The 13,184-nt window shown below is 42.5% G+C and overlaps 1 protein-coding gene across 13 annotated transcripts in view; it reads right to left on the reverse strand.

The window, feature by feature from the left end:
* The window catches only part of dst (dystonin), a 637,976-nt gene that overhangs the window by 248,205 nt on the left and 376,587 nt on the right, over positions 1-13,184 (reverse strand). For all 13 annotated transcript variants that reach the window (XM_063040140.1, XM_063040054.1, XM_063040111.1 and 10 more), the window contains 5 exons: positions 9,629-9,862; positions 8,074-8,349; positions 5,054-5,599; positions 2,088-2,264; positions 1,868-1,991 (listed from right to left, as the gene is read on the reverse strand). In XM_063040140.1, the coding sequence (XP_062896210.1) occupies positions 1,868-1,991; positions 2,088-2,264; positions 5,054-5,599; positions 8,074-8,349; positions 9,629-9,862 (1,357 nt within the window). The remainder of the gene's footprint in view (positions 1-1,867; positions 1,992-2,087; positions 2,265-5,053; positions 5,600-8,073; positions 8,350-9,628; positions 9,863-13,184) is intronic.

Raw genomic sequence — 13,184 nt, forward strand, 5'->3', positions numbered from 1 at the left:
TGAAAACTAAGAACAGAAAAGGTCCTTCAGCCCTTCGAATCTGTTCACCATTGAATCATACTCTAAATGTAACTCAGCCATACTTATCCAGCTGCTCTTCATACCTCTACTACTAACTACTGATATCAAATCCTACAAAATTCTTTTATTCCCCAGCACACACTGCCTTTTTTGGGGAACAGTGCTCCAAATTCCTACCAACGTTTTGGTAAATACATTCCCCCTGGACCAATGTTTCCTGGAATTATCCATGTTAGTTCTTTCTGGTGTCAATTCTATGCGCTAAATCAAATAGGCAATCCAGCATTGGGCTAATTACACTCACTAACAGAAGAAAGAATCAGCATTTGACTGTATGGAAGATTCCAGTAATGTGCAAAAGTGGGGAAAATATTAAACTTTTGATAATCTAGGGCAATGAGGCTTTATTCCTCTCCATAGAGTCCTGATGAAGAATCTCTCCCCAAAGCATCAACCACTTATTCCTCTTCATAGATGTTGCCTGACCTGCTGCAATCCTTCAGCATTTTGTGTGTGTTGTCCTGGATCGCCAGCTTCTGCAGAATCTCTTGTGTTTATAGTTTGCTGCTCCAGCCTGGGACACTCTATATCCAGGGTAAAGGCATGTGCTACAAAGCTGGGTTTAAAACTCGTATGAAAATAATTCTGGAAATAAGGGAGGATCACACATGAAGTCCCATGGCCTCTCCCTCCCTGCATTCTGTCATGAGAAGTGGAAATGTCAAGTGAATAATGGTGATACACTTAAGAGAAAAACAGCACAAAAAGGAAAGCAGTAAGATTATATATTCTGGTGGCGATAAAAGAAGTGGAGTGCAGAATGGATTAGAAGGAATGTATTCCAGTAGATCAATCAGGTTGAAGACAACATGGTAGTGCAACTAACAGAGCCACTGCCTCACGGCACCTAGGAACTGGGTTCAATCCCTGACTTTGGGAGCTGTCTTCTATGGAGTTTGTATGTTCTCCCTGTGACCGCCTGGTTTTCCTCTGGGTAACCTGGTTTCGAAGTACATATATGTTACCATATACAACCCTGTGATTCATTTTCTTGTGGGCATTCACAATAAATACAAAGAAATACAATATAATCAATGAAGGACTGCATACACAAACAACCAATGTGTAAGAGACAACAAACTGCAATATAAAAGAAAATAATAATAATAATAATAACCATAAACAAATGAATAAGCAAAAAATGTTGAGAACATGAGATTAAGAGCCTTTGAAAGTGCGTCCATTGGTTGTGGGAACAGTTCAGTGATGGGTGACTGAAGTTGAGTAAGATTATCCCCTCTTGGTCCAAGAACTGTTCCTGAACCTGGTAATGTGGGTCATGAGGCCCCTGTACCTTTTTCCCGAAGGCAACAGTGATAGGAGAGCATGGCCTGGATGGTAGGGGTCCTTGATGATGAATGCTGCTTTCCTGTGAAAGAGCTCCATGTAGATGTGCTTAACGGTGGGGAGGGCTTTCCCTTTGATGGACATTTTGTAGGTTTTTCTGTTCATGGGCATTGGTATTTCCATACCAGACAATGATGCAACCAGTCAATATATACAGCTTCCTTCCATACCCCAGAGATGTATAGGTTTGTAGGTTAACTGGCCGCTGAAAATTGCCCCTAGTGTAGGAAAATCTGGGCTGTTGTTTGAAATTGAAGAGAATAGGATTAATGTAGGATGAGAGTAAATGGGTGATCATGGACAGCAGTGGGCTGAAGGGCCTGTGCATACACTGCATCTCCCTATGACTCAACAAACACTGGCACACAAACATGAGGCCAAAAGGTCCATTTCTTTGTTGTAGATGCTAAAGCAAATACATTTGAACTGACCAACGTACCCCGGTTATCTTGGATTTCTTTGCGATTCATTAAGAGATCTTCATCTGTGTCCAGAAGTGCATCCACGGCTTTTCTAAGCTTCTCAACAACGGGCTGATGTCCAGATATCTGAGCGTGCAGAGCCTGCGCACAGGAAATAAAAGCAAAAGACTTCATACAGTGAGAAGCAAGAGGAAGGAAGATGTGACCAACTTATTGGAAAATGGACAGAATTGCAACCTTGGTTTGCTCCAGCTGCTTCTGAAGGTTTTTGGGGTCTGCAGCAATGGCCTCCGTCAGCTGCGTTCTTGTGGTGTCCTCAGTAGCTTGAAGCCAGGGTAGGAGATCGGACGACACTTCCTGATAATGCTCATACTTATCCACCACATCCTTGAGGTTTTTACCCAACTGATTGCACTATTGTAAGGAGAAAAAGTTAATCACATAAATCAGATGAGCCAAACACAAGCTTTTTGTGGAAACTAATATACTCTACCATAAGACCATTCAACATAGGAGCAGAGTTGCACCATTCAGCCCACCAAGTCTGCTCTGCCATTCCATCATGGCTGATTTAAATATCCCTCTCAACCCCATTCTCCTGCCTTCTTTCCTCAACTTTTAACACCACTACAAATCAACAACCTATCAATGTCTGCTTTAAACATACCCAATGACTTGGCCTCCACAGCCATCTGTGGCAATGAATTCCACAGATTCACCACCCTCTAACTAAAGAAATTCCTCCTCATCTCTGTTCTAAAGGGGTATCCTTCCATTCTGAGGCTGTGCCCTCTGGTTCTCGACTTCCCCACTATTAGAAACATCCTTACCATTTCCATTCTATTTAGGCCTTTCAATATTTGATAGGTTTCAATGAGATCCCCCCTCATTCTTCTAAACTCCAGTGAGTACTGGCCCAGAGCCTTCAAACACTTCTCATACCCTTTCAGTCCCCGGAATATTCTCATGAACCTCCTGTGGACCATCTCCAGTTCCAGCACATTCTTTCTGAGAGTACAGGTCCAAAGCTGCTCACAATACTCCAATTGTGATCTGACCAATTCCTTATAAAGCCTCAGCTTGGACTAACGCATGAAGATTTTGATGAAGAAGTATGATCTACAGCTGAGATTTTCAAGTATGTCCTCACCCGCCAGCAATACAGCTATAAATCAAGCATTTGGACAAATAATATTTCTTTCATTCTGCTCAGATTTGCATGCAATATCAAACATAAAACTACATTCCTGTGTTGTTCAACAAGACTCAATAATTATCAGTGTAAGAAATTAATAATGTTAATTTTTATGAAAATCACGTAAATGACGCAACAACGGAACAGAGTGCACAATACACAACTAGTGTTGGAGAACCAGGGAATAGCCCCTAGGTAGGTGTAAACTTAAATAATTTAATAATTTGTTTGAAAGGTGGGGGGAATGTGAAGGAAATCAAAATTAATCTCAATAAACATCAGTTTATCAGTCTCCAGAAGCATTAAAAGTTGCCACCAGATAACATACCAACAGGTTCAACTTCACACACCGGCAGCTTGTTCGAATCATATTGATCTTGGAGGATATTGAGAGGTCAACATATCGTGGGCTAGATGACCTGTACTGTGCTGTAGAGTTCTGTGTTCTATGTTTCAAATTTACCCACTCTTTTCCACAGCCCCAGCAAAGACTTCCTTCATTCACCATCTCAACCTAATCTTCAAAGTTGGCATTTTTTTCTTCAGCTGCAAACTCTGGAGATGAATTCCATGTCCTCACAACTGTGTTTCTGCACTTTCTGCTCTAGTCTTTTATAACACCACAAATATACTAGCACAAAATAAACCAGACAATCCAACTAACATGAATGCCAGTGTAGCCCACATGCAATTTCTAACTCTATTCATCTTTGAAACTATGAGCTATATACACACAGTTACCATGCTGTAACACTAAGCAACCAAAAATTAATTATCCCTTTGTGGTCTTTGACACCACTAATGTCACTATCGTCATCGATCCCTTCTTTACATTTCTGACTGTAGACTGGCCTTATAAGGTTGCATTCCAACTCAACAGTCGTTTGCTCTGCCACCTTCAAACCCCACCCAACAGTCCTTCCTTCTCCATTTTATAAGCATCTACCTCAAAGAAGAATTAAAAGATTAGCTTTATTTATCACACGTACATCAAAACATTAAAACATAAAGTGAAATATGTTACTTGCGTCTAATCCGTATGTCTCCGAAGTGTGGGAGGAAACTGAAGCACCCAGAGGAAACACATGTGGTCATGTGGAAAACATACAAACTCCTTACAGACATCGGTGGGAATTGAACCTTCATCACTGGGTAGTAAAGCATTCCACTACCCCCAACTCTGACCATGCAACTCTTCCTCTACAAATACATCAAGCACTGGAGAATGCCCAGTTCCCCAAATTCCCTCTTTCACAGATGCATCCCCCATCTCATTTCCAACCAACACTAGGTGACATATCTTCTGCAGACTGGGTTCCATGCTCTAGAACCTCTTCCCTAGTGGCATGCAACCCATAAGTCTGTGCCAACCAGCAAGCACCTATTTCCACTAATTCTACACTAATCTCATTTTATTCAACGTTCACAGTAAATTTATTATCAAAGTACATATATGTCACCATATACTGTACTACCCTGAGATGCTGGGCACACACAATAAATACAAAGATAAACAATGGGATCAATGAAAAACTGCCCGCAACAAAGATGGACAAACAACCAATATGCAACAAAGCACAAACTGCAAATACAAAAAAAAGAAAAAAATATATAAATATATAAGCAATAAATTCTCCCACATTCCCATCAGTTTGTCTCAGATTATAGTCCTTACTTACACACTAGAGGCAACTTACAGTGCCTAATTAACTCATCAACACAGGTATCTTAAAAATGTGGCTGCAAACCAATGTACCTGGATGAAACTTACTGATCTACCGTACAACTAATCCAATGGGAATTATTCTCCCCACATTTCCCTGGATGACATCTTGTACAAAACCATTGCAACACAAGGGGAGAAGGAAGACCTCTACCATCCTTACAGTCCCTTCACCCATTTGTTATTTCCAATGGCCAGAAGCCCACAGGGCTGCTTATTAACCAGGAGGGCATAAAACCAGCTAGGATATCAAATGTTCTTGTCTCAGCAAACAGCAACCCTTACCTTAGATTGCAGTGACTTGTAACAGTCACTTGCCTCGTTCAGCTGGCTCTGCACCTGTGCACAAGTTGCAGACGTATCTACTTGAGGTTTGCCGTCTTTATTCAGACCCAGTTTACCACAGGATTTGGCAGCATCAAGGACTCTTTGTCCTGAGATAGTAATGTACCTCAAGTCCCCTTTGTGAGAGATAACATCTTCAGAAAAGCTTTTTTGCCTTTTCAGTTTGCTAGTTAAAGTGTCCACATCTTTGGCACCAGACTGGAGATCCTGCAGTTGTTGCTCTGACTGACGCAACCAGTTTTCAAATTCACTGTAATCCGTGGAAAATGTCCTCAACTCGTCCTGCACAGTCTGTATCAGTTTCAGTCTGCTCTCTGACTGGGTCAGTGCCATCTCGTACTGAACCTTCAACTCATTCAAGTCCTTCTCCAACTTCTCCCGCTCTTCCGCCGGAATACTTGGGCCTTGCTTCTGCAGGAAGTCCCGGACTGCTTGTGTAGATATAATGTAAGACTGCTGTTGTGATGCAACTTGCTGGTGACGAAGCTGTTTGGGGGACAAAACCGGTATGAAGTATGGTTACCTTGTGAACCTATGGGCATTAACACTAAAATCAAAAGTTACCTGGCACTTACACTCCGTGGCCACTTTATCAGGTACACCTGTACACCTGCTCATTAATGCAAATATCTAATCAGGGAATCTTGGTAGCAATTCAATGCATAAAAGCACGCAGACATGGTCAAGAGGTTCAGTTGTTGTTCAGACCAAACGTCAGACTGAGGAAGAAATGTGATCTATGTGACTTTTGGTGGAATGATTGTTGGTGGCAGATTGGTGGTTTGAGCATCTCAGAAACTGCCAATCTGGGATTTTCACTCACCACAGTTTCTAAAGTTTAGTGAACAGTGCGATAAGCAGATAGCATCTAGTCAGCGTCAGTATTATGGGTGAAAATGCCTTGTTAATGAGAGAGGTCAAAGGAGAATGGCCAGACAGGTCCAAGATGACAGGAAGGTGACAGTAACTCAAATAACCATGTGTACCAACAGTGCTGTGCTGAACAGCAACTCCAATGCACAGCGTGCAGAACCTCGACGTGGATGGGCTATAGTCACGGTAGACCGCACCAAGTTCCACTCCTGTACCTAATAATGGGGTCGCTGAGTGTAAATCTAAACTGCTCAATTTTTCATTGAAAAAAATGTACACTTTCATTCCAAAAGAGCTATCCTGCCAATTAGAACATTGAAGTGTCACCACTGTGTAATGTAGCAGTCAATTCCTGCACAGTAGATGCAGGGATCCACAATCACCAATCAGTGATTATTGTTCAGTGACAAACATTGCCAACACACTAAAGAGCCCCTCACCCCACTATTTAATCTAGTATTAGGTCATCTTGTATGTGCATTTGAGAAGCCATACAAAGCCTTGGCTTCATCTCCTATAAGAAGACAGAAGCAAATTTCAGAATTCAAAGTAAGTTTGTTATCAAAATTGTATATATGTCACCATATACTACCTTGGGATTCATTTTCTTGCTGGCACTTACAGGAAAAATAGAAATACAATAAAATTGTATGCATAAGAAAGGATGACAAGCAACTGATGTGCAAAAGACAAACTGTGTAAATAAAAATAATACTCAATATACGTGTTGCAAAATGTCCTTGGAAGGGAGTCTAAAGGGCGTAGAATCACTTCAGAATAGTGGTGAATGAAGCACAGATTCAGGAGCCTGATGGTTGAAGGGTAATAACTGTTTCTGAATTTGGTGGTTCACACAGAGAGTGGTGGGAGTATGGAATGAGCTGCCAGATGAGGTGGTAAATGCAGGTTCTTTTTTAACATTTAAGAATAAATTGGACAGATACATGGATGGGAGGTGTATGGAGGGATAGGGTCCGTGTGCAGGTCAGTGGGACCAGACAGAAAATGGTTCGGCACAGCCAAGAAGGGCCAAAAGGCCTGTTTTTGTGCTGTAGTTTTTCTATGGTTTTCTATGGTTTCTAAGGCTTCTGCACCTCCTGCCCAATGGTAGTAGTCAGAAGAGAGCATGGTCTGGATGGTGGGGGTGTTTGTTGATGGACGCTACTTTATTGAGGCAGCACTCCATGCAAATGTACTCAATGGTTTTTGCCTCAAAGAAGAATTGAGTGGGCTGAGGATAGGGATGGGACTAGAAAGCTGACAAAGCCCAGCCTTTATTTTACAGAATGGTAGAGCTGATTCAAGAACACAAACTTACCTTTCTTATGGTGAATCTGTGGAATTCATTACCACAGGTGTGGAGGTCAAGTTATTGTGTATATTTAAAGTGGGGGTTGATTGGATCTTAATTACTATGGGTGTCAAAGGTTATAGGAGAAGGCAGAAGACAAGCTTTTTTGGTTTGCTCATTGTACGGCGTGTCTTGGGCATCTGAAACTTGGCGGAGCCCATCCCTCTCCAGGTTTTCTTTTATGAGGTTGAGTTGTTAGCTCGACACTCAACCCAGGCATGGATGGAGAGCGTGCAAGGGAACCGGCCAGATTCGAACTCGGGACTTCTCGCCCCAAAGTCCGGCACTGATGCCACTATGCCACCAGCTGGTGTCCACATTAAATATCCACACACATTCACATTCATTTCAACAGTTACTTCCCCAATTGCATCAGGCTGATCAAGCCTTCCACCTATTAACCCACCCATCACCACTACTTGATCATTTTCTGTCAGAGTCACCTTATGTACGGACAGGTACTCCTGTACCTAGTGTCACTTTATGTGCATACAGTCAGACAGACTATGTACTTAAGCTAATCTTATGTATTTATATTATTGTGTATTTTATGCTGCATCAGATCCGGAGTAACAATCATTTTGTTCTCCTTTACTCTTGTGTACTGAAGAATGACAATAAATAATCTTGAATCTTCTAAATTCAGAGAGTCATACATGAAAAAGACCCTTTGTGACACTGTGTCCATGATTACCCATTTAACTGCATGCGATTACTGTCAAAACTAAGTTCCTACCTTGGCTTTTTCATATTGTTGGGTCAAATTTCCATCAGTTATTAGTTCTTTCTCTTCATCTCCCTTGGCCTCACTTAGGTCACGAGGTAGGTTTCCATTGACCGTATCTTCATTCTCGAGCATTGTCAGTCCATCCACTGAAATCGTGTTGCCATTCTGTTGTAGTGTTTCTTTTCCCTCCTGTTCAGTCATTGGTTCCTGTTCCATACGGGACAGCCAATCCAGGAGCGCTTGGACTTTACTGTCATTTTCCTTCAACTGCCTCACTGCTGCGGCCTGTGAACAACACTCAGTGAATGACAGCTCCTCGGAGTATCAGTACACATATTTCAAAAACCAAAACATTTTAAGTGTCTTATCTCTAGTTTCTAACCAACTCACCATCCTCTACCATCAAAACCATTTTGAAAGTCCCTACAAGGGGCCAGGATCGCAATAGGATGACGCGATAACATTGCGGTTAGCATAACCCTATTTCAGCTTCAGCGACCAAGGTTCAACTCCCGCCACTGTCTGTAAGGAGATTGTACGTTCTCCTCGTGACCATGTGGGTTTCCTCCGGGATCTCCGGTTTCCTCCCCCATTCCAAAGAAATGTGGTTAGTAGGTTAATTGGTCACATGGGTGTAATTGGGTGGCACAGGCCCATATTGCCAAAAGGGCCTGTTACTGTGCTGTATCTCTAAACAAAACAAATAAGAATCGTAGAATTGGACAGCATGGATGAGCCCATTTGACTCAACTCATCCATACTGGTCAGGGGACATCATTTGTATGGAGAGAAGGCAGGTACAGGGTTCTGAGTTGGATGATCAGCCATGATCGTATTGAATGGCGGTGCAGGCTCGAAAGGCTGCATGGCCTACTCCTGCACCTATTTTCTATGTTTCTATTCCAGATGAACCCCACCTTCCTGCACTTGGTCCAGTACCCTTCATGCTTAAGCAATTCAAGTGCTCCCTGGGCACTTCAATGCTGCCAATGACTCAATTTCAAGTACTCTCTCAGGCAATGCATTCCAAATACCACTCTCTGGGTGTAGGTGGTTCCCTCCTATCCTCTCTGAATCTCTTCCCTCTAACTTTAGTGGCCAATTTATTAAGCTCCTCCTGTACCTCCCTCATTATCAAGGCTCTTTTTGCCCACAGAAATGCTGCTCACTGGATTTCTTTTGTTTCTCACACCATTCTCTGTAAACTCTAGAGACTGTTGGGCAGGAAAATCCCAGGTGATCAGCAGTTTCTGAGATACACAAACCACCCCGTCTGGCACTGACAATCATTCCATAGTGAAAGTCACTTAGATCACATTTCTTCCCCATTCTGATGTTTGGTCTCAATGACTACTGAACCTCTTGACCATGTCTGCATGCTTTTGTGCATTGGGCTGCTGCCACATGATTGGCTGATTAGATACTTGAATTAATGAGCAGGTTTATAGGTGTACCTAATAAAGTGGCCACTGAGTCTATGGTCTATAGTAGTCAATCCTATGGATCAGAGATCAATAGAGACAGATATAATCAAAACCAAGATAAAGAGAAATATAACCCGCACCTTCTCAGTTTCCTGTTTGATAGCAGTTGTTACAGCTTTGTCTAGGTCCTTGATGTTGGAGTCTACTTTCTCACTCAATGCACTGAGCTTCAATTTGGCTTCTGCAAGCTTACTTTCCATTGATGCTCTCTCCTCTGATCGAAGTTTGTCTCCATTCTTCTCCAGAAACTGTTCAGTTGCACTTACCACATTTGTTAAAGTGACTGCATTAGCCTGGATTTCCTTTTGTAAGGCCTGAAAAACAAGGAAAAACATACAAGTCAGCTCATGTGGAATAACTATGTCATTGCACGAAGAACTTCAAATAAAGAATCAACTACTTTAGTAGATAAAATCTCTACATAATTTTTTTCATTTTATGGGCATTTCAACTCAGTGTGAAAATAAAGTTTTATTTTTAAATGGACTGCCTCCCTCCTCTCCATGTTCTTGGGGTGGGCTCCCTTCCGCAGGGCTAGGCTCCCTCCCTGGGCTGCGGATGCCTCCTGACTACACTGTGGGGTGAAGATGCTCCTGATGGCACTGTTAAGGATTCTTTAATGTTTTATAGCTGACATTCTACTTTTGAGTTAATTTAACAATGAAAAAGTGATCATTAGTTCTCTAAGGGGTGAAAGCCTAAAAGTCAATAACGACAAAATCTGTCTTCTGAAGTTCATTGTTTGAAAGTAATTATTATCAAAATAGAAATAACTCCTCAGTGCTCCTTCCAGCAATGCCAAGGAAACTTTTGTGTCTTTGGTTTTGAGTCTCTTCTGAGAGGCTGTTTCACCAGCTCTGAAGAATAGCCCCTTTATTACTGGAAATCTTGACCTGGGCAGCACAATGATGTAGCTGCTGGAGTTGCTGCCTCTCAGGTGTGGTCTGTGTGGAATTTGCACATTGTCCCTTTGACCACGTGGGCTTTCTCTGGGTGCTCTATTTCCTCCCCAAAACATGCAGATAGGTAGGTTGATTGGCCATAATGCGTAGCTGAGAGGTGAAAAAAGGGTTGTCCAGTGGAGGAAACATTCTGCTGACTAATTTAACAGAATTGATTAGACCCGATTTAAGTAAAAAGTGAACAATTTTAGCTGTTAGGGCGATAAGTACTTTTGCTTCATAACAAACTCCACCCATTCAAGAACTTTCAGTCAAGTCTGGTGATGCCTATAACTTGCACATGGTAAATGTGGTAGCATTGTGATTAGCGTAACGTTTTACAGCGCCTGCTGGAGGAAAGGTCAGCATTCAGTTCCTAGTGGTGCCTGTAAGGAGTCTGTATGATCCCCCTGTGTCTGCGTGGGTTTCCTCCCACATTCCAAAATGTATGGCCTAGGAAGATGATGGCATGCTATGTTGGTGCCAGAAGCATGGTGACATTTGTTATCGTATTTGTATTGTATCATATCGTATTTGTTAAATAGGGGCCATGCACAATCCTGATTTGATGGAGACGGACGTGAGAAGCACAGAGGAATATCTGGTGAAACTTCTGAAATGCCCGGTTCGCTGCCGCTGCTACTGTGTGATCAAGAATCTCTGGAGGGAAGGCCCCAAGTTCTTGGTTTTGCCTGTTGCTGGCGGCTGGGGCTGGGGTCGAAGCGCTCGGCAGAGATGGTGCTCGGTGCTCGGTGTCGGAGGGCTGGTTAGAGGCTCGAAGTTTTCGGACAGACTGAGAGCTGGACTGTGGTCGGGTGCTTCCAGGATGCTGCATTGGCAAGTTTGCAGCGCTGGAAGCTCATGGCAGGGAGAGTTTTCTTCCTTCTACCATCTGCGTGAGCTGTTGGGACTTTTGAGAGACTTTAAGACTTTTTTTTACCATGCCCATGGTCTGTTCTTCTATCAAATTACGGTATAGCTTGCACTGTTGTAACTATATGTTATAATTATGTGATTTTTGTCAGTTTTTCAGTCTTGGTCTGTCTTGTGTTTCTGTGCTATCACACTGGAGGAACATTGCATCATTTCTTAATGCATGCATTACTAAATGACGATAAAAGAGGACTGCGTGTCCTCATAACCTAATCTAATCTAATTTAATCATTCCTGATCCTAGCATGTCCGCGAACTGTGTTGGTCATTGATGCAAAACGAAGCATTTCAAAGTTCAAAGTAAATTTTATTATCAAAGTACATATATGACACCATATACAGCCCTGAGATTCATTTTCCTGTGGGTATACTCAGCAAATCTATAGAATAGTAACTATAACAGGATCATTGAAAGATCAACCAGAGTGCAGATAACAACAAACTGTGCAAATGCAAATATAAATAATGAGAGCATGAGATCAAAGCAAGATCATTGGTTGTAGGAACGTTCTAATCCTGGGGAAATTGTGTATAGTTATCTCCTTTGTTCAAGAGCCTGATGGTTGTGGGGTAGTAACTGTTCTTGAACCTGGTGGTGCAAGTCCTGAGGCTCTTTTACGTTCTACCTGATGGCAGCAGTGAGAAGAGAGCGCGACCTGGTGGGGTCTCTGATGACAGAAGCTGCTTTCCTAGGACAGTGTTTAATGTAAATGTGCTCAATGGCTGGGGGGGGGGGTGCTTTACCTGTGACTTCACTGTATGTTTCAATGTACATGTAACAAGTAAAGCAACATTTAATCTTTAATGTCAAACCTAATCTCAAAGCACTTCCTTCCAACATCAAATATTAACTCCTTATTCTCTTCCAAGCTGCTTCAAAGAAATCTTTACAGTTTAGTAACCAGCAATGTAATGCTCCAAGTGTAACCCAATCTATACAATAAACAGTGATCCTCAATTTACACGACACTAACAGCTGAGCAATTTAAGGCTGATTTATACTTGTGCATACTAGCTTAAGCCGTAACCTACACAAGTGGGCTTTCGCCGTTGTGAGCATTTATACTTGTGCGTCGGTGTGTCTGCGTCTCTCTGCAATTCACTGCCAAAACGCCAGCTGGCAGCAGGGCTTCTATGCCACTGTGTTGAGTTTCTTCATGTTGAAACTCAACACGAAGTAACTCAAACTTCAAACAATGGCGACTGAAACTGAAGGAGGGTGACTTTTCTGTGCTTGTCCGGCCACTGAGAGACACGGACGAGCAAATGCATTTCAAATATTTTCAGATGTCGGCAGGTAGATTTGACGATTTGGTTCATCATCTCCAACCATTTATTTCGCATACGCACAGTATACTCAGAGACTGGCAATCACCATTCGAGTTTTAGCTTCAGGTGGAAGTCAACAAGCTGTAGCAGCTAGCTACAAAGTGGCGTCAAGCACAGGGTCCTCCATAATTTCGGAGGTCTGTAAAGCTTTATGGAAAGCATTGCAGCCAGAGTTCCTTCCCTGCCCTTCAGTCGCCCAATGGGAAGCTATTGCAGTGTAGGAGGAAATGCGATGCTACCAAGCGGACCAATCACAGTTGTTGCGGTAAGCATCGCCACGATGTGTAGTTACATTTTGGGAGAGATGCGCATTAAGCTACGGCGTAGGGTTTGGCATAGAATACAGCGTAGGGTACACAGCTAAGCTGTACTTACAGCATACATTTGACGCACAAATATAAATCGGCTTTTAGGTTCTACCTATAAGTGTGGC

The sequence above is a fragment of the Mobula hypostoma genome, chromosome 2 (assembly GCF_963921235.1).
Source record: "Mobula hypostoma chromosome 2, sMobHyp1.1, whole genome shotgun sequence".
Lineage (NCBI taxonomy): Eukaryota > Metazoa > Chordata > Chondrichthyes > Myliobatiformes > Myliobatidae > Mobula > Mobula hypostoma.